Source organism: Sorex fumeus, unplaced genomic scaffold (assembly GCF_029834395.1).
Source record: "Sorex fumeus unplaced genomic scaffold, SorFum_2.1 ptg000098l, whole genome shotgun sequence".
NCBI classification, from domain to species: domain Eukaryota; kingdom Metazoa; phylum Chordata; class Mammalia; order Eulipotyphla; family Soricidae; genus Sorex; species Sorex fumeus.
In genome coordinates this window covers 27,908,456-27,929,395 of record NW_026606155.1, presented here as the reverse complement: position 1 = coordinate 27,929,395, position 20,940 = coordinate 27,908,456, and the positions used below count along the sequence as shown (strand labels likewise).

The 20,940-nt window shown below is 43.8% G+C and overlaps 1 protein-coding gene across 1 annotated transcript; it reads right to left on the bottom strand.

Annotated features, from left to right (window-relative positions):
* Positions 1 to 938: 938 nt before the first annotated feature.
* Positions 939 to 14,230, bottom strand: RDH11 (retinol dehydrogenase 11). The gene is made up of 7 exons (XM_056133897.1): positions 14,128 to 14,230; positions 10,686 to 10,804; positions 9,960 to 10,115; positions 8,745 to 8,849; positions 7,949 to 8,158; positions 4,018 to 4,207; positions 939 to 1,214 (listed from the first exon to the last, which is right to left on the bottom strand). The coding sequence occupies exons 1-7, from the start codon at positions 14,187 to 14,189 to the stop codon at positions 1,112 to 1,114; spliced, it is 945 nt and encodes a 314-aa protein (XP_055989872.1). The 5' UTR covers positions 14,190 to 14,230; the 3' UTR covers positions 939 to 1,111.
* Positions 14,231 to 20,940: the final 6,710 nt, after the last annotated feature.

Below are 20,940 nucleotides of genomic sequence, written 5' to 3'. Positions count from 1 at the left end.
AAGGACATTGTGTATAACCATCAAATAACCTTTTCCTTCTTCTGGCTAAGAGAAACTAAGGCACAAAAAGGACTTGTCCCTGGGGATTAGGGCAATAACTGCTCTTTTCACTACCTTCTCAGAAATAGCAGGAAAATTACAGTTTAAACTATAATTTCCCCCCTTCGTGCTGCCCCCATAAACTTCATATTAAAGGAATCTCTTCTGGGACTGGATAGATAAAGAATTGGAGTGAATGTTTTGCAGCTGGAATCTCAGGTACAATCCCCAGCACCTGCATGGTTCCCTAAGCACTGCAGGAGTAGCCCCCAGTACCTCTGGGTATTGGTTCCACCATCAATCCCCCCCAATAAAGGGGGTGCAGAAGCTCTTCTGCATCCTATAGATATAAAAAGGCATCTTAATAGAGTAGCTTCGGTTGTCAGCGATAAATCTATGCCAAAATCCAGATTCAGTTCAGAATTTCCCCAATGAACCCAGATATTGGCATATTGATGGTCTTCATAGGAGGTGCGGGACAAGCCACTCTGACTCCTGGTGTTCATCGAAGGCTCTGGCGTAGCTCTCTTTAAGGTTAGTTTGGTTGGCTGAGAGGAACTGTAAGTAACAGTGTAAAAACTGGTCCTAACTGCTATAAATCAAACTTGTCTTCTCGTTTGATTTATAGCAGTTTGCATGTCATATGAGGGTCCTGTTTTGTTTTGTACCAGGGGGCCACACCTGGTAGTGCTCTTGGGTTACTCCATGCACTCTGTTCAGGCATTGTTCCTGGCAATGCTCGGATGACTGTGTGTTCATTTGATAAGCAGACTTCTTGCATGCAAAGCCTGAGCACTAGCTCACTGAGCCACCTTCCTAGCCCAGGGATCTTCTTAGCTCATTATAGCTCTCATAACTCTGGCAGTAATAAGAGCAAAGTAAATCTGTACAAATGCAAGGCTGTTAGACGAATCTGGCAGTATTCCAGACTTTTATCACACGTTAAGCAGGCACGGATATAAGGTCTGCTCTCAGTCCATGCTCAAAATTTTAGCAACCCTGAAAGAGAAGTACATTGGCAAGGAGTAATCTGCTGCTGCAGGCTTCTATTGGGTTCAAATACCACCACCCATCAATGCGTAGGGATGTCCAACAGGTCACAGCTAGTGTCCCATAGTCGCCGTGCGACTGTCTCATTTCGACCCTGGGCAGAGATCCATGCCACTTGGCAGTCACTGGAAAGAAAAAGAGAAGATCTAAGTACAGGATTAAAAATGGAGACTAGCTTGTTCTTTAAGCACATGTTCTCCCTTGAACAGGTATTTCACTTGCTTATCTCTATATTTCTTTACTTGCTCGGAAGCCTGTGTTCCTTCTTGTACATGTACTCCCTCTATGAAACTTCTATGCAAGTTTCTTTCAGTAAAAACTAAATTGCATCACCAAAAGGAAAAAGAACACATTGTCGGAATTTCTATTTGTCATGGATGCATTTGGAGTGTTAAAATAGTACTTATTGTTTCTAGTTAACCTGTAGTTTTCAGCACTTTTAAATTCAAATAACAAGCAAACTAGTTTCATAAAGAAAGAAGGAAAAGATAATAGTCACAAAGAAGTGGTTCAATTGGTGCCAAGGCTTTCATACTATTCTCTCCATTGTAATCTGAAATTTTTGTGTTTTGAAATACCATGAATGGGGCTGAAGCAATAGTGAAGTGAGTAGTTTCCTTGCCTTGCAAGAGGCCAATCTTAATTTCACTCTCAACACTATATGTGGTTCCCTAAGCCCTGCAGGAGTGATCACTGAGCACTGAGCCAGGAGTACAGGTTTAAGTCCCAAGCACTGCCAGATGTATTCCAAAAAACAAAATTAAGAAAAAAGTGAGAAAGACTGAATTTCCCCCTTATAAGGAATGAAACATTTGCAAATTGTGTATCTTTATCTATATGTATGTGTGTGTGTGTGTGTATATATATATATATATGTGTATATATATATATATATATTAGAGGGACTAACAAGGAGATTAGATATAGTACAGTGGGTAAGGCACTTACTTGCACTGGACATGATGAACCTGGGTTCAAGTCCTGGCACTGAATATGGTATCTCAAGCCCCACCAATGTTATCCCTGAACACAGAGCAAGGAGTAAGCTCTAAGCACAGCCAGATGTGGCCAAAAACACAAATAAAAAAATAATAAATATGAGGTCGAGAGGTAGTACAACAGGTAAGGTGCTGCTTTGCACATGGCCAACTGGGCTTGATCCATGGCAAAATATATGACACCTTGAGCCCACCAGGCATGATCCCTGAACACAGAGCCAGAAGTAAGCTCTGAGCACAAAATCAAACAGAAACAAAAATAAAAATAAGGGATTTATATCTAGGTTATGAAAGAACTGTTAATAACCAAATAATCATCTAATTTAAAAATGGGCATAACAACAACAGACGAATGGATAAAGAAACTATGGCATATTTCCACAATGGAATACTATGCAGCTATTAGGGAAAAAATGAAGTCATGAAATTTGTCTATAAATGGATGGATATATGGAGAGTATCATGCTCAGTGAAATGAGTCAGAAGGAGAAGGACAGATATCGAATGACTGCATTCATTTGTGGTATATAAAATATATAAATATAGTAGCACTGTAGCACTGTCTTCCCATTGTTCATCAATTTGCTCAAGCGGGCCCAGTAACGTCTCCATTGTGAGACGTGTTACTGTGTTTGGCATATCAAATACGTCACGGGGAGCTTGCCAGGCTTTGCCATGTGGGCAAGATACTCTCGGTAGCTTGCCGGGCTCTTCGAGAGGAGCGGACAAACTGAACCCGGGTCGGCCGGGTCGGCCGCATGCAAGGCAAATGCCCTACCCGCTGTTCTATCACTCCAGCCCCATATGTATAGTATTGAATTAATATCCATGGTCAGGAAAAACAGGTGCTAGGAGAACTGGTGAATGGCTGGAACTAAACACAAGTATGTGGGGGGCAGAGGGTAGATAAGATAGAGACCAGTATGACCATAAGAGCTGGGAATGATCATGCTGGTCAAGATCTGAGTGTTAAAAGTAGGTAAAGGGATATTCTTGACAACCTTTCAGTATTAATATTGCAAACCACAATGCCCAAAAAGTAGGGGGTGGGGGAGAGAGAAAGAGAGAGAGAGAGAGAGAATACATATGGAATAATTAAAATAATATGGAAGGAGAAAAATATAGAAAGACTAGTATATGCAGTAGGGCAGGATTGGCCATGTGGCTTAAAAGTTTTTGAGGCTGGATGATAGATACATGTGAATATGGCATCTCAATATGGTATCTTTGTCTACTGCTATGTATATTCAAAATTCCCTAAAAGTAGTACTTTAAAAGTCTTCATTTATTCATTTATTCAAGAAAGGAATCTAATAATATGATTTCAGTCCTAAAGGGAATAGGAAAATACAGATTAAATTTTTATTCTAGTTAATTATTTTTGGGGGGCGGGTTACACCTAGTGATGCTCAGGGATTACTCCTAGCTCTGCACTCAGAAATTACTCTTGGTAGTGCTAAGGGGACATACGGGATGCCAGAGATCAAACCTGGGCCGGTCGCGTGCAAGGCAAACACCCTACCTGTATTACTCGCCTCCTAAGTTCTTTTTAATATATATATGTAAATGGCGAAGTAGAGGGGCCAGAGAGAAAGTACAGAGGATAAGGCAATTGCCTTGCACACTGCTGACCTCGGTTCAATTCTCCGCACTGCATGTGGTCCCCCAAGCACAGCCAGGCATCAGTCCTGAGTACAGAACCAAGAATAGCCTCTGAGCATGTCTGGATGTGAATCAAATCCCTCCATCCCTCAAAATATAAAAGGGCAAGTAAAATCTTTAGAATCAAAAGACAAAAGCTAAGTTGGATGGTATACTTTAAAAAAAAGAAAAGGAAAGAAAGAAAGAAAAAGGACATGCAGACCAGATAAATCCAAATTGTTTCCTCCAAACAACGAAGTCTCATCTTGAAAGCCAAGTGCTTTCATACCTGAAGTGTTTCCCATTGAGACTCTCAAGACCTTCTGTTAAGGCACAGTACAGGGTGGTCTGGGCTCCTTGCTGAGGGTTCTTGACAAAGGAGGAGAAAAGCCGCCACATCCACTTCAAGAAAGTTGAGTGTCGAACTAATTCGGTGTTAACCGTGCCAGGGTGTACGGAATATGCGGTGACGCCGGAGCCTGTCAAAGAGAGAGAGAGAAAGTCAGGACTTGATGTTGCCGAAAGGCCAAAGGGAGCAGAGGACGCAGCACCTGTGTGCTCCCTTCCCACGAGGAGCCACCAGCACCTCGGGGTTTCTTTGTTTCTCTCTCACTAGGGCTCAGCAGTCACTATTAAGGGGCAGCAGAGCCCAGACTAGGCCTCCAAGCAGCCCTCCCCTCTGTCGTCCACCCCCTTTTGAAAACTGCCTTTCACTGGCTTCCGGGACTATCCCCCTCGCCCCCACCCCAAATAACTCTGGTTTTCCCAACCTTTCCGGCCGTTTTCTTGGTTTCTGGAATCAGTTCATCCTATTCTAACCATAGATTCTTGTTCATTTTTTGGGCCACAGCTGGTGGTGTTCAGGATGTGTTCCCGGCTGTGTGCTCAGGGAACCATATGCAGTGCTGGGGATTCATACCAGGGTCAGCCAAATGCAAGGCAGGCATTGTAACCAGATCTCTCTGACCCCCAGCATATCCTACCCAGACTTTATTGTTTCTGTTTGTTTTGTTTTCTGGCCACACCTGGCAATGCTCAGGGCTTAGTCCTGGCTTTTTACTCAGGGATCACTCCTAGTGATGTTTGGGGGACCATAAGCGATGCCAGGATTCAAACTGGAATGGGAGGCATACAAAGCAGCACCTTAAGCCCTGTACTGTCTCTCTGGCCTAACCCTAAAACTCTTAGTGTGGCCCCATAATATGTGGCCTTTACTTACCACCTCAGTTTCAGCACAGGACTCTAGTCCTCTTGCTTTGTAGAGTCTAACCATGTGGCCATCTCAGTTTCTCAGGCGGTACCCAGCTTCAGTTCCTTCCTTCTGTCTGGAATGTTTCTCAAACCCCTCTGAGAGGCCTCATTCCCACCACCTCTGAACCCATTTCATTCTCATCATCCTGCTACCAAGGCTCAGCTTGCAACTCGCTTCCTCCGAAGTCTTCCCTGATCCCTCAAACTAAAGAATGCGCCCTTTCCAGACCAATATTATTGGTATTTACACTGCCCCTTGATAGCGTTTAGCACAATTATAATTAAGATTAGAAAAAGGAAACAATCTAAATGCTGTCAAAGAAATGGAAGAGTAAATCAAGAATAGTATCAATAAGATTTAATGCAGATGGGAAGGGGGGCGTTCCGGCCTGTCCTTCACGCCCTACCGAGGTCATCAGTTGCCCCCCACGAGCGGCTCTCCAGCACGGCCATGGCCCCAAAAGCACAAGGACTTAATGCAGAAGCCAGCAGCTTGGAGCAGAAAAGTTAACGGACTATGCGTTAATCCACACCATCATGTCTGCCCGGAGGGGAAAGGGTGTTGCTCCCCTCCACCCTCTCCTCTCTGGAAAGAAAGATGGCGGCCGCATGGGAGCCTGGTGGAGAGCAGGTCTGAGCCGGGGGTGGGGGTGCGACTGAATCCTCATGGGAAGGGGGGCATTCCGGCCCATCCTTCACGCCCTACCGAGGTCACCAGTTGCCCCCCATGAGCGGCTCTCCCACATGGCCATGACTCCAGAGCAGAAACCAATCTCTTAATTATCTGACTTTTAGTAGAAATACTTCCAGGGTTAATAAGTAAAATAGCAGAAATCCAACACATCATTTAATGCTTGAACCCAGCTGTAGAAAGCAAATCATTTCACAATGTTTTTCAGTATGGCTGATTTGGGGGGGGTAAACTCTAAATAATAATGGTGCAACTTTTATCGAAACAATGAAGCTAGTCAAAGTAGATAGAGTTTTTAACTAGAATTCATCTGCCTCACAGGCATTGAGGGGGGTGGGGGGGTTTATTGGGGTTCTTCGTGGTGAAAAATAAGTATTGGTAAAGGGAAATGTGATAGATATTTGCATGACCGAGACCTAAACCTGAAAGCTTTGTAACTTTTCCCACAGCGATTCAATAAATAAATATTAAAAAAAAAAGATTTAATGCAACAACAGAGGGTAAGTCTCTGTGTACTGAAAGATCTCCCCAAAACTGTGTGCTGTAATTGCAGCCCCTTGTTTGTGACACACATGGACATGCCTAAGAAAATTAAAAGAAATTTGTCAGATCAACTTACTGACAATGGTTTCTTTTTTTTGGTTTTGTTTTAGTTTCAGGAGGGGGACCCAGAGGCTATTCCCAGTAATACTCAGCTTAGCCCTGCAGGCCTAATGGTCGGGTGGTTGGGTCTAATGATTTAATGCTACCAGGGCCCAGCAATGCTCAGGGGTCACCAAGGACATCCCAGGCACATTAGAAGGAAGGTAGGGGAGGCAGGCATGTAGCACTAGGGGTCAAACTTAAAGCCTAGCACATGCAAGGCATATGCTCCAACCCTTTGAGCTATCACACTAGCACCAAGTGGCTTTGTGAGGGGAAAAGGTAGGAGGAGGAGCAAAGGGACTTAGGGAAGAAGGGGTATTTTACATTTAACTCTATTTTTAATTTATGTGAACTTTTCCAATGAGCATTATTCGTGTAGTACTAAACTAAGTTTACACATGATAGTTATATAAATACTTGCTAAGTTGTGCCTCTCCTCCACTGGATATAAACCAAAAGGAGGAGGATGCAGTATCAATCTTTTCTAGTGCTCTGCGCCAAGGCCCTAGCCCCAAGCCCAGCATCGCTGGAGTACAGAACACACACTGGCTGAGTGCATGGTTCTCCTGTCACGCTCACATTGCTTTCATTATACCACTGATGTTTTTCACCTAACCCATAAACCTCTCAGGCTTTCCCTTCAGTTTTCTCTGCATTTATCTACTTCTTGAGCGTAGGCCCAGCACTTCACCTCCAAGTCATACTCATTCCCTGCCCAAACCCTTGGGCACTTTTCGCCATCCTTTGACTTTCATCCATCTGAGCCCTCCTGTGAGCCCAGACTGGGCATCTGATCTGAGCTGACCACTTTCTTTTCTCTCCATTTCACAGCTGTCCACGTGGCTTAATGATCCTATTTCAACAAGGGGGGTCCCGAATTCTGCCTGCCTTAACTCCTAACCAACTCCAGCTGTCCACCCTAGTTTTCCTTTGATTTTATTGGAAATCCAGACTAGACAATGCTATAGATCTCTATGAGTGAACTCCCCACTCACCAGACATACATTTCCATCTCATTAGATTCAATTTTGAAGGAGACTTTCCTCCAATTTCTGTACAATTCTGTGTCTGTTTTTATTTATTTATTTTTGCATCACAACCAGTGATGCGCAGGGGTTACTCCTAACTGAGCACTCAGGAATTACTCCTAGCAGTGTTTGGGGGACCATCTGGGATTCCCAGATAGGCTGTATGCAAGGCAAACAGGCCCTACCAGCTGTACTATCGCTCCAGTCACCACTCCCCAACCCCCCAATTGTTTTATCCTAATTGTATTGCATGCCAGTTTAGGCCCCTTTCCATTTAAAAAAAAAAATCCTGACTTGTTTACAAAGTCTGAATTAGTAACAAGCTGTGTAGTCATTGCATTTTGCAGAAGTAATTTGAAATGTAACTCGCAACAGAGTCCTACAACAAGGAGTGGTAAAGCCAAGTCTTCAGACTCAAAGTCAAGGTTTCCCCTGTCCCCTGCCAGTCACCCCAAGCTACAGTTGAGGACCTATTACCGAGATGATACCAAGTTATCATTGCGGAAGCAGTTCCTATCCAGGGGTCTTGAAAACTTCTTTCACTATGGCTTTTAGCTATTTACCAGGATGACCTGTGTTTCCACACTTGTGTTTTCAAAGCTTACCTTTTATCCTCCTGGCCAGTTCCTGAGTGAAGAGAATGTTGGCCAGCTTGCTGTGACAGTAAGCCAGGCCTGCATTGTAGAACTTCTCACCCTGCAGATTGTGGAACTGAATCCTTCCCAGGTGATGTGCTAAGGATGACACATTCACTACCCTTGATGGGGCAGATTCCTTCAGCTTGTCTAGCAGCAGATTGGTCAGAAGGAAGTGACCTAGGAGATAAACTAGAATTAACTAGAGTCTAGGGCCTGTATGGGGTTGAGGGGAGCTGTGGTGAGCAGGGCTCGGGAATGGGAGACCAAAAAATTGAGAATAATTGTTTCCTTCATCAATTTATTATTAGCAACTACGGCACAAGTTTGTGAGGTTTGAGGCAACTAAGACAGTCAAAGAAACAAGACATCATTCTGTGAAGATTATCAAAAAGTACAGGAACATGAATATAAAGTTCAGTCTCATTCCAACTTCAACATCACTATTTTAAAAGCAGGTGGCCTCGATCTGATGTTGGCCACAAGATCACTACAAAGAATGCATCATAGCCTCCCAATCCAATAGGTCCATCCAAGTGAATTGAATCTGAATCACAGATCGTAAAGTGGGTGAAACCTCTAACAACCCTCCAGTTTGTATCTTTGCTTTCCAGGATGAACCATATTATTAATTATTCACTATGGCCCTTCACTGTCCAGAAGCATACTCACAGAGATTGAACCACAGAGAAGGTTCAATCTGACCATTGCATTTTCCAAGGAGAACAGTAGGTTCCTTTTACTTTGTGATGAGCAGGTTTCTTACCCAAGTGGTTGACTCCCATGTGCATTTCAAAGCCGTCTGCTGTCTTGGAATAGGGACACATCATTACGCCTGCATTGTTGATCAAAATGTGGAGCTGCTCTTCCTCTGCAGGGAAGAGGAGATGGGAAGTACCTAGTCACCACTCTCACATCTTGGACATCTGCTTTACACCCTAACTTTGTAAATGGGGCAGCAGGATATCAATCTAGCATCCATTTTTCTCTTCATTCATCTTTTATATATTTTTTAATTGAAATAATTTTGCTGATTTCTTTTACTATAGGTCAGAATTCCATCTTATACAACCAGATGGCCTTTATAATCTTTCCAATTCAGGAACTACTGATCCACTATTTCTGAAAACGTTCTACTTCTCCCAATAGAGTTTCAAAATGAATAGGAAGAATTCAAAACAAGTTAAAAAAATAATAAATTCTTTTTTCTTTTTTCTTTTTTTTTTTTTTCTTTTTGGGTCACACCAGGTGATGCACAGGGGTTACTCCTGGATCATGCACTCAGGAAGTACTCCTGGCGGTGCTCAGGGGACCATATGGGATGCTGGGAATCAAACCTGGGTCAGACAAGTGCAAGGCAAACATCCTACCCGCTGTGTACTCCTACTCCAGCCCCCCAAAAATAATAAATTCTAAGTGCACCCCTATCAGCCCAAAACGATATGGATTCCACTTCTTTGTTGAATCTGACAATGTTTCTCTTGTTCATTTTCTCATGTAGTTTGTTTCTGACTATTAGGCTCAGATCAATAGAAACTCATTTCCTTGGGAGGCCTAGATCCAAAGTTATAAGAGGAAATGGCTGCACGGTCTCTGATTTACATTTAATGTGATACCACAGGACTTTACGTTCATTTCACAGTTCAAGAGTCTTGGTACCATCTAGTGGTATGGATTCAGACCCTACAAATGAGGTTCTAACTTCTTAGGTAAGTAATCTAAATTATATCCATAAGCTTCTTTGTCATGTCCCAGAGCTAGAAGCTGGATTTTTCTAAGTCTTAACTATGGAGCAAAGAGTCCTTTGTGAACCCCTATCTTTTGTAGATCATGGCATGCAGGCCCTCAAAGACTTGAGATCCTATCCCTGTTTGAACTCCATATCCTGAAACCACATATAGTTCTAATATTTCTGTAAGATTTCTAGTCCCACCAGTAGGTTGATCACAAGATTCTCAAAACAGTCCAATTCTACACTTACCTGCTAAGAAGTTCTTAGCAAAGGCTCGGATAGATTTAGTATCAGCCAAGTCCAGTTTCCGCACCAAGACCTGTTGGTTCCCTGTCACAGTCTGGATCTCTTTGGCCACCAATTCCCCCTTTTTCACATCCCGACAAGCTAAATATATACGAGCTCCTGTCAATCAACATATAAGAGACAACTGTCAGCATTGTTTTGGTGAGAGCATGAAAGACCCAATACTGATAATGAATGTTATTTTCATTTAGTTTAATTTCTGAGCCACATGCAGTGGTGCTCTGGGATCACTTCTGGCAGTGCTCAGAGAACCATATGTGATGCCCAGGATTAAACCCAGTTTGGCTGTGTACAAGCCTGTTCTATCTCTCTGGGCTCTCTGCGTCTTTAAAAGAATTTTTATTCTTTACTCACAATACAGATATCTGCTAATATTGATAATTAAATTATAAGAAAAAAATCAATAGTACTTATGAAGTATTCATTATCTGTGGCAGTGCACTCAACTCAGGCCAGAAAATCAGTGGGATACTTGGAATGATCTTTGTATGTTGGTGCTGGCATGGACCACCAGTGGCTCACACATGAATGTGGCCTCATTAACACAAATGGCATCACGGACATCAAGGTGTTAAATTCCGAAGATAGGAAAGAAATAATAAGGATGGTCATTAATTGTAAGGGGCAAAATGGTAGGAGCAGGAGGGAATAAAAGGAGGATAAATTTACCTCTCTGAGCTAACTCCTTTGCTGTCTCCTTCCCAATGCCTGTGTTGGCTCCAGTGATCACAACCACCTTCCCAGGAAGCTGGACAGTGGACGTACACACCCCGTTGGACAGCATTTTCCTGCGGATAGAGAAGCAAAGCTTATTAGTTCTTCAGCCTTAGATTTGTTCTGGTTCCTTCTGCAACTTCTGTCCTCTTATAGGTTTAAGGACGGTTGGAAGAAAGAAAATGTGTGTTCCACTTTTGCTCAAGGACAAATGTGATTCCCTTACAAAGATAATGTTTAAAACTGTTCCTTGTAGTACGAAAAAATGATGAATAAGCTCTTGTACAGAAGACTGGTTCTGGCTTGAGCTTGCTGGAGAGCTCCTTCATAGGCTTAGGGGATCACAAGGCTAAGTCTAAGAGAATGGCTCTACTTATGTTAATCTGTCTCTACAAATAGCACCTTATGGCCTTAATAACTAATCCAACACAAAAAGTTAAGATTATAAAAATTTATTAATCTGGGGAAAAATTAACAGAAACACATGCAAATAAGAAAGGAAAGATGCAGGCAGAATGTCCTGACCCCACGCCATACTGTCTTCACCGGGGCACCTCGAAGGGGAACGGGTTGAGTTTCCCTCCCAGTCCCAAGCAGAACCCTGGCAGACAAAAACCTCTAGAACCAAACCTCTGCCATACCCAAGGCCACCCTCCACAGCCTCACACAAGAGGGGGACAAGCCTCACCCAAGGGGGGATGAATCACTTAAGAACGAACCAACAAAAAGACCCAGGTATGCAGGAACCCGTGACTGAGATTTCCAAGCCTGCTCGTCTCGGGACTGGGCCTCCTTCCCACTGCTCCCCAGTTTTCCAGTAGCTTGGCAGTCATACCCACAAACTGCTCCCAGAGCCATTTTTTTAAAAATCTCATCAATGGCCAAGACCCAGAGACTATAAACTAAAGCTTCCGGAAGAGAGCACTGCAGAATTTCCTGGAGTGCAAGGCCTTGACCTCTTACACTCTATCTTACTTACTTATCTAAAGATGCACACACATTTGTTTGGTTTTAACATACTTGCTTGCATTCTCTTATATTCGGGTTTAAATGGCTCCAGAATGAAATACAACAACCTTCACACACTTCCCTCTTATTGTGGTGGGAAGGAAGGTGCTTGATGGCGGGATTGGTGTTTGAATATTATCTGTGATGAACTATTGTGAACTACTTTCATGAAAACAAAATATATATATTTATATATATATAAAAGATGCAAATGAGTATAAAGGCTATTTGGGATTTAAATCTTATCATAATTATTCATTTTTATTCCTGTTTTTGTTTTTAGGTCACACCCAATTCAGGAGTTTACATCAGAAATTACTTCTAGTGGAGCTTAGGGAACATATGGGATGCTGGGAATTAAACTTGGGTCGGTTGCATATAAGACAAATGCCCTACCTGCTGTACTCTGGTCCTGTCTTTATTCCTGAATACTTAATAATTCTCCTTTTCCAAAGAATGAATGCAAATAGGGATTAGTAAATCTCAGGGGTTCTTCCTCCTCTCTGCAAATATTGGAACTCAAGCTAAAAGCCTGCTGAACCAGGGCCAGAGAGTTAGTAAAAGGAGTAAGGCACTTGCCTTGCATGCTGCTGGTCCCCAGAACCACATATGGTCCCCCGGTACTACCAGGAGTGGCACCTGAACATAGAACCAGTAGTAGTCCCTGAGCACAGAACCATGAGTAGCCCCTGAACACAAAAACCAGTAGTCTGTGAGCACTGCCAGGTGCAAAACAGAATGTGTTGATCAAGTGACACGCTTTATTTTTTGTTTTTGTTTTGGAAGTCAAACCTAGTTGTTCTCAGAACTTACTCCTGACTCTAAACTCATGAGTCACTCCTTAGAGTGGTCAGGGGACCATATGTAGTGGCAGGGATCGAACTGAGGGTCAACACATACAACGTAAATGTTGTGTCCCCAGTACTATCTCTCTGGCCTAAAATGCACTTTTAAAGAGGATTTCAGACTGAACTTTGAATTCAGATGCATGCTTCTCATTGCTCAAGTTACCTGCTGGAGGCAAACAGGATGATAAAGAAGCAAATAACTCATAATGCTCCCTGACCATTATACTCCTCCTCCAAGAATAAGTCTCCCTGTTTAGTTTCCTCATTCTTTAGCTCAGCTCCAAGAGTAACAGCATGTCAAGCCCTCTACTCAGTTCTTTCTTCTTAACTAGCCAGAAGGAAGGAGAAAATTAACGCCTAGACCTCCTGACCACGCCAGGAAGTTGGGGAGTCTCCTTGACGTATGAAGACTAGTTCCATTTCCTTTTTGATTTATTTTATTATTACTTATTTTTGTCTCCCCAACAGGACACAGGGGTGGGTAAGGGCGGGACGGGAGAGGAATGGGATCCAGGGCTTCACTTATAAGAAAGATGAGCTTTTATCACTGAGCCACATCCATGCCCACACCCCTTCAGTTTCAACTCTCAGTGAGATTCTATGAGGCTAAGAGGACTTTGTGGTTAAGAGATCAGGGTTTTAGTCTAAATATGGGTACACACTCTGTGCCCCTGGAGACGCGAGATCTGGGTGTTCCGAGGAAAGGAAAAATCACTGCCCAAAGCTGGCTAAGAGAGAGGGGAGAGAGGTGGGGGAAAAGAGGTGAACAGTGGAACTAACTAGTAGAGGTGCTCTAGCATGGATTCAAATTCAAAGCCTCCAAGAGACTGCCCCCTTTTGGGGGGACGGGTGTCTCTACTGTCATTGGCTCACCGTCACCACTGGTGACTGACTTGGAACCAATCGCCAGGCTGTCTGTTGTGCTGTCAGCCGGCTGTTTCCTGGAGTGTCCAGCTAGCCATTGGCTAGTGTGCCCGATGGACAACGCGCAACCTCTCCACCGCCCAATCCCAGCGCGCACGCATCTAAGCTCAAAGTCTACTCCACCTCCGAAGCCTTTTTTTTTAACCTTCACATATTCCCGGGGAAAGTGCAGCTCTGACTGCAAGAGTGAGCAGCTCTGGAAAACGAGAAGCTGAATGGCTCCATTGTACTCCAAGGACTGGAAGCAAGAAGCTGGATGGTTCAAGATGCGGGTAGCACGGGGTGGCGGGGGAATCTGGAGGAACGTGCCCCATTTTAGGTTCTGAAGGCGCCCCCAAAGTTATGAAATTAAACGACCTTACAAAGGGGGGGGGGGGCACGGGAAGAGAGAGGATAGAGCGCCCCTTCCCACCGCCTCCTTGGCTCTCACGGGCTCTCCCTCCCCGCACCTCGGGCACCTGGACCTCCCTGCATCCAGCCCAGCTCCCGGTCTGCATCTACTTGGGACCACTTTCCCGGAGATGGTCCTCTTCTTCCCACCGAAAGGCGCTTCGGCGGTGAGGATTCATTTGTCCCTGAGCATTTTGCAAGAGAAAGCAAAAGATTTTTGCACAGACCTGATTTGGGGTGCAGCGATGTACAGGAGAATGGGGACAACAAGGAGTAGGAGCAGGATCATCTTGCAGGGTCGCGAGGGCAGCGAGACTGCAGCGCCGGGGAGTTAGGAAGCACAGCGGCTCTCGGTTCTCTTCTGCGACACACCCTTGCTCGAGGTACTATAATAGCCCCCGGTGCACGGCCCTCTGGGAAATGTAGTCCAGCCCCGGGCCAGCGCCGTTTGACTGTGAGGTCGCGGTCAGAAGCCCGGCGAAGTTGAACTGAGCGCTTAGCTGGTACACTACAGCCCCCCATCTATCTACCTAGGAGCTCGGATATTTGGGATCATCCAAGCAGTTCTTACACAGCCCCTCTGCATGCTCAGATGCTTGTAAAAATCTCCTGTCTTTTTAAACTCTTGGTTGCTAAGATCCCAGACCCGGTTTCGGTGTCCTTGGTGATGGTTAGGCAGTTACCGCGACATTTCTCCCGGAGATTTAAGTATTGCTCTCTGGAGATGTTCAAAGCATGGATACACAGGAGAGAAGCTGTTGGGGTCTGACAGTTGGTAAGGCAGGGGGAGGTGGGGAATCTTTCCTTCTCAGGAATTCCTACATTCAGTGAATGGAGCGGAAGCAATAAGGCCCTGAAGCTATCCCCAGATTTCCCATACTGTCTTTATTTTTAGTTGCTCTATCATAATTCTCCCTGTGTTTGAGTGTTCGTGGACAATACAATAGTTTCTCCATTGATTTGGGTTAGTAATACAACCTCCCAAACTAGCAATGAATTTCTCTGATTAGTGCAGTTGGTTTTGCTAATTCAGACATATTTAATTCTATCTGAATTAAGGTGATAAAAATTCTTTGGGAATAAGCAGGTTCTCTATTGAACTCACCCTATTAAGTTCAGTCATTGGAGACTTAAGTCCGGTGTCTGAGGGATGATTGAGATTACTTTAGCAAGACAATTATCTTTCTGTGATCCTTTCAACATACAGCAGTGTATTCTGGTTCTTCCGGATAATTCGTATACATTTGACTTGCATATACATGTTTCAAGATCACCCTGAGTCAATATAGTTTTATAGTAATTAGAGAAGAATGAGTTTCTTTGTTATAGTGGAAGTGAAAGGGACAGTCGCTTCTGTATAGAAACAGTTTAGGAGGCAACTGATTGATCTTTCTCTAGTGGTTGGTTGTTTTTTTTGTAACACATCAGATTAGCTCTCACACCCTCATTAATATTAGGCATAACCAAACAACAGGAGAGTGGTTACAACAGCATAAAAGTACAGGTCGTGCGTTGCTGACATTAGTGGTCCAGAAGAGAAAGAAACTGGGAGATCTTGCTGCTATATAAATATGTAAAAAACTATAAAAGGAAGAACTGCTGGATATAGTTGCTAAAAGGGAGTTTCTGGGGCCTCTGTCCTGAACAGAGGTTGCTGGTGACCTCTTGCAAGCTTAAATAAAAAGCTATAACACAGAAGACAACCTGTAGTTAATGAGCTATCATTACCCACCTTCCCCAAAATGCCCAAAGCAGCTGTTTCCACCACTTGTGCTGTAAGACCTTTACATGCTATAAATTTATATTGATTTAAAGTTGAAGAATCTAATAATCCAATTTTGTCACTTTCTCATTATTAAAGTAAAGTAAAGTAAAGGCCCTCCCGTTGTCGTCGATTTGCTCGAGCGGGCCCAGTAATGTCTCCATTGGAGACTTTGTTGTTACAGTGTCTGGCATATCGAATACTCTCGGTAGCTTGCCGGGCTCTCCGAGAGGGGCGGAGGAATCGAACTCGGGTCGGCCATGTTGGCCGCTTGTAAGGCGAATGCCCTACCGCTGTGCTATCGCTCATTATTATGTTACTTAATATTTGTACAGACTTCCGCACTTTTATTAAAGACTGTGTTTTGTTCTTATTCATTCACTCTTTCTCTTGACCATTATTTATAGTATTCCTGTCCCTGAGCACCCTCAGATATGTCCCAATGACCACCCCACCCCCACCCCCAATAGAAGTAGATATTGATCAAGTGTGCTGGGCTAGGAGGTCAACATAAGAACAATACATGGCCATTACATCAAGCATCATGTAGATCATTAGTAACATGGTAGAGAACAGCTTCAAAGATGAGAGGGAAACTGGAAAACTAAAAAGTGTTGCTAACTCAAGAAAAAGGAGAGAAGAGAGTAGTATCGGGGAAGTGGGATGGTAGGAGCATTTTATTTTTTATGTAGGAGTACTGCTATTTATTCAGCCACTGATTAGCTGATTGAATTGTGCATGAACTCCACCTTACTTTTTAAAAATTTTTTTTATAGTTTTATTTATTGAATCACTGTGAGAGCAGTTACAAAGCTTTCGGATCTAAGTCTCGGTCATACAAGGAAACACCCGTACCTTCACCAGTGCCCATTCTCCACCCCAAACAACCTCAGTATGCCCCCATCCCACACCCTCCCCCTACCTGTGGGGCAGATGATTTCCACATTACTCTCTCTCTACTTTGATCACATTCAATATTTTGATACCAGACCCACCATTATTATTTGAGATTTTACCCCAACACTCAGATATGCTGAAAAGGCAACAGTAGACAATTTGTTTTCTATTGCTGGTTATGAATAGCATATGATGTCACGTGGCCGCAGTAGTGGCCACGCGATTTTGAAATTCCAAAATTTTAACACTTAAATCTGGAGGAATTTCTGCCAAAACCTGCTGGGTTCCAAGATTTGCTCCTGAGTCTCTGGGATCATGGCCAGTAAGCAGCTTGATCAGGAGCCAGAAAGGCCATTCGTGGGCGATAACTTGGGGTGTCGTTGGGCTCGGGAGGACAGGACCAGCTCCACCCCCATCCCTTGAGGCCCAAAATGTCTCATCACTGTGGGCCCAAATCTGACTGTCCAATGTTACTTAATATTTGGAGGATGGCATCTGGAGGATGACGGCCAACAAGCCGCCAGGGGGAAGCAGGTGGAGGGACAACACCCTTTCCCCCCTGGGGTGGCCCAGCAACAGTAACCTACTGCATAGTCTGGATGCATTTTTGCCAAAAGCTGCTGGGTTTCAAGATTTGTTCCTGAGTCTCTGGGATCATGGCTGTTAAGCAGCTTGATCAGGAGCCAGAAAGGCCGTTCGTGGGCGATGACTTGGGGTCTCATTGGGGTGGGGAGGAAAGGACCGGCTCCACCCCCATCCTGTGAGGCCCAACATGTCTCATCACTGCGCGCCCAAGCCTGACTGTCCAATGGCCTCTGGAGGATGGCGGCCACTGAGCCACCAAGGGGGAGCAGGCGGAGGGACAGCAGGTAGGAGCATTTTTAAAAAGCGCAAAGGAGGACCTGGGCAATAGTACAGTAAGCAGGGCACTGGCCATATTGCAGCCAACCCAGGTTCAATTCCCAGAACCCCATACGGTTCTCCCAAGCTGTCCAGGACTGATCCCTGGTGTATTCAATATGCCAAAAACAGTAACAAGTCTCACAATGGAGATTCAGTGGTAAAACACATGCCTCTCATGTGTGAGGCCCTCGGTTAGATCACTGGTACCAAAAATATATGTGGAAGGCATAAATAACTGTAGAAGCTTACTATGGGCTGGCGTTCTTTCTGGGATCCAATAACTGCTCATGTTAAGGTTCAAGCTGTAATATGAATAGAGAAGAAGGATGAGACCTCTCAATGGACGAGGTGCTGAAGGCTAAAGGGTGAAGATATGGTAGAAGAGAATTTCTGGAGATGATAGGAATAAGAGTTTTAGCATTGAGACAATTTTGACAAATGCATAGATCCATGTAACCCAAGAGCCTATCAAGTTGTAGAACATTTCCACTGCCCTATCCCCACAAAAGTTCCCTTGTGAGGCGTTTTTAACCTATGTGTGTGCATATATCTCAGTCATAGTAGACTAATGGAGTGATCAGAAGTAGGATGAATGAGGCTAGGAGAAGGCAAAAAATATGAAGGGCTGAAGAACCAGGAACAAGATTCTAATTTGTTCTAAGTTAAAAGATACTAACCAATGATCATGGCAGCTAGTATAAAATAAATAGGTTACCTTTGTTCAACTTCTACTGAATCAAAGGCAAAATATTTTAAAATCCTTTCCAGTTATACACACACTGAGCTGCTATCATCCTACTATGCAGAAAATTCTACACCTAGGTCCTCAAACAAAGTGATATTGCCCATCGGTGGACAGTTGGTTATGTCTGACAACATTTTGGCTTGTCACAAGGGGGCTATGGGGCTAAGGTTATCTAGTTGGCAGAGACAGGGATACTACTAAACATTCTTCATTGGGCAGGATAGTCCTTCCCAAGATTTACCCTGTCCTTAATGTCAATAGTATCTGCTACAGGTTAAGGCAAATGACCCTTGGGGAAAATCAGTAGAAACCTCAAGGAGAGACAAATGTTTGACCTTGGGTTACAAAACTGATTTGCAAACAATGATGGGAGAGATGAGGAAAATGACGATTGAACCAGAGGTGACATAGGGACAGTGATCAGCCTTAGGGGCACCTTGCTGGTGGTGGTGGTGGGGGTGGAGGGGGAAATAGTAACATTGTACATCAATACCATATAATTTGAGACTGTTGTACCCTTAGTACATAAACTGTCACTGTCCTGTCACTGTCCTCCCATTGTTCATTGATGTGCTCAAGCGGGCCCAGTAACGTCTCCATTGGAGACTTTGTTGTTACTGTGTTTGGCATATCGAATACATCACGGGTAGCTTGCCAGGCTCTGCCGTGCGGGCGAGATACTCTCGGTAGCTTGCTGGGCTCTCCGAGAGGGGCGGAGGAATCGAACTCGGGTCGACCATGTTGGCTGCGTGCAAGGCAAACGCCCTACCGCTGTGCTATCACTCCATATTTAAATTTAAATAAAAAGAAACTTCATGGAGGAAACTGTTTATGTTTAGTTTTTAATACTTGACTTGCAACTGTCTGACCCAGGTTTGATCCTCAGCACACTACCTAGTCCCCAGGAGTAATTCTTGAGTATAGAGCCAGGAGAAAGCCCTGAGTACTGCTAGATGTGACCCACAAACAAACAAACAAACAAAAACCCTCTTACAAATTACTAAGAAAAAAATTCAAGGGAAATAGCAGTTTATAGGAAAAGAAAAGCAACTCTTCAACTTACTAGTAAGAAGAGGTGCTAATTAAAATTACACTGGGAACCCTTTTTCACTTTTCAGATTGGGAAAGATTATCTTCTGATATTAGCAAGAGGGTTAAGAAATAATGATGCATTGAGAGTGGGAGAGCTAATTGCTGCAGCCTCCAGAGAAAAAGATGTGGTAACAGTTCCTAAAGCGACACATGTACTGGTTGACCTAGACATTCCACTTCCATGTTTTCATAGGCTGTCCTGGTAGCACGGTGCTTATGAATGTTAGTGAACTATAAAAAAGAATAAATATTTTAGAGGGATGCCTAGATCACTTTTGGCCCCAGAGTATACAGGGAGGTAGCACTGTAGCACTGTCCTCCCGTTGTTCGTCGATTTGCTCCAGTGGGCACCAGCAAGTCAGTAACGTCTCCATTGTGAGACTTGTTATTTTTTTTGGCATATTGAATACGCCACAGGGAGTTTGCCGGGCTCTGCTGTGTGGGCGGGATACTCATGGTAGCTTGCCGGGCAGGAAGGAAATCAAACCTGCGTTGGTCACAAGCAAAGCATACGCCCTACCCACTGTGCTATCACTCCATTCCTGCTATTGAAGGAGAAAGTAATAAAAGGAGGACAAGAAGTAACAAGGGGCAGAGGTGAAGGGCCTCAAGCATATCAGTGGAGTGGAGGAGTGGTATAGCCTTATATCCAAACCATAGAATCAACACTGAGAGGATGAGATCCAAACCACAACAATTAAATTTTGTAATGCCTGTCAAAGAGGCAGTCTGGGGTCTGAGGACAGGTGGAAGGAACCCTGGGGACACTGGTGAAAGTTGACTTTGGTGGTGGGATTGGTGCTGGAACATATCATATCTAAAACTCAACTGTGAATAACATATAAATCATAATATATTAGTAAAAAAATTAAAAAGGAATAAATTTATTTTTAGAAAATATAGGACACCCTTTGATATATATTAAGTGAGTATGTTGCTTTCATCTGTATAACTTAAAGGATGTAATAAGAAAAAGATATCAGGGTTGGAGAGATAGCTTAGTGAGTACATGCTTTACGTGCAAAGGCCCAGCTTGGATTCCTGGCACTCCGTGGTCCCCTACACTAGGGATAGTCCTTGAGCTCTACCAGGAATGAAAGAAGGAGACTGATCCTTGGATAACAATGCTTAGGGGACTTTTTACTGAATATTTTTATCTTAGAAATTTATAAACTATGGGATTTTAATAATTAAAAGTTTCCAACAAACCCAGATCACTTGGAAACAACTTGATTTTGTGAAACCAGTCATTGCAATAGCACAAAATAAAACTGGTATTAAAACATTCTTAGGGCCGGAAAAATAGTACAGTTGGTAAGGTCCTTGCCTTACACACAGCTGACCCAGTTTCAATCTTTGACATCCCATATGGTCCTCCTAGCCTTGCCAGTAGTGATCCCTGTGCACAGAGCTAGGAGCAATCCCTGAGCACTACCAGGTATGGCCCCCAAACCAAAACCCAGCATTATATCTTATTCCTGGTGACATCACATCAGGAAGGCTGATCTGTGCACTGATGACTTGATCAAACCATCAGCGTCAGCAGGACACACATGATGGGATCCCTTCTCCCCTATCAACCCACTCCCCTTTTCTACTTTTACCTGCTTCTTCTACCAACCTTGTATTATAACCACAGTT

Bases quoted from the DNA above. Each gene is read 5' to 3' on its own strand.
- RDH11 (XM_056133897.1), bottom strand. From the start codon at position 14,189: ATGATCCTGCTCCTACTCCTTGTTGTCCCCATTCTCCTGTACATCGCT. The intron at 8,850-9,959 runs GTAAGTGTAGAA...TCTTCCCTGCAG, and splicing joins TGCTAAGAACTTCTTAGCAG to AGGAAGAGCAGCTCCACATT. The intron at 1,215-4,017 runs GTATGAAAGCAC...TTTTCTTTCCAG, and splicing joins CTCAATGGGAAACACTTCAG to TGACTGCCAAGTGGCATGGA.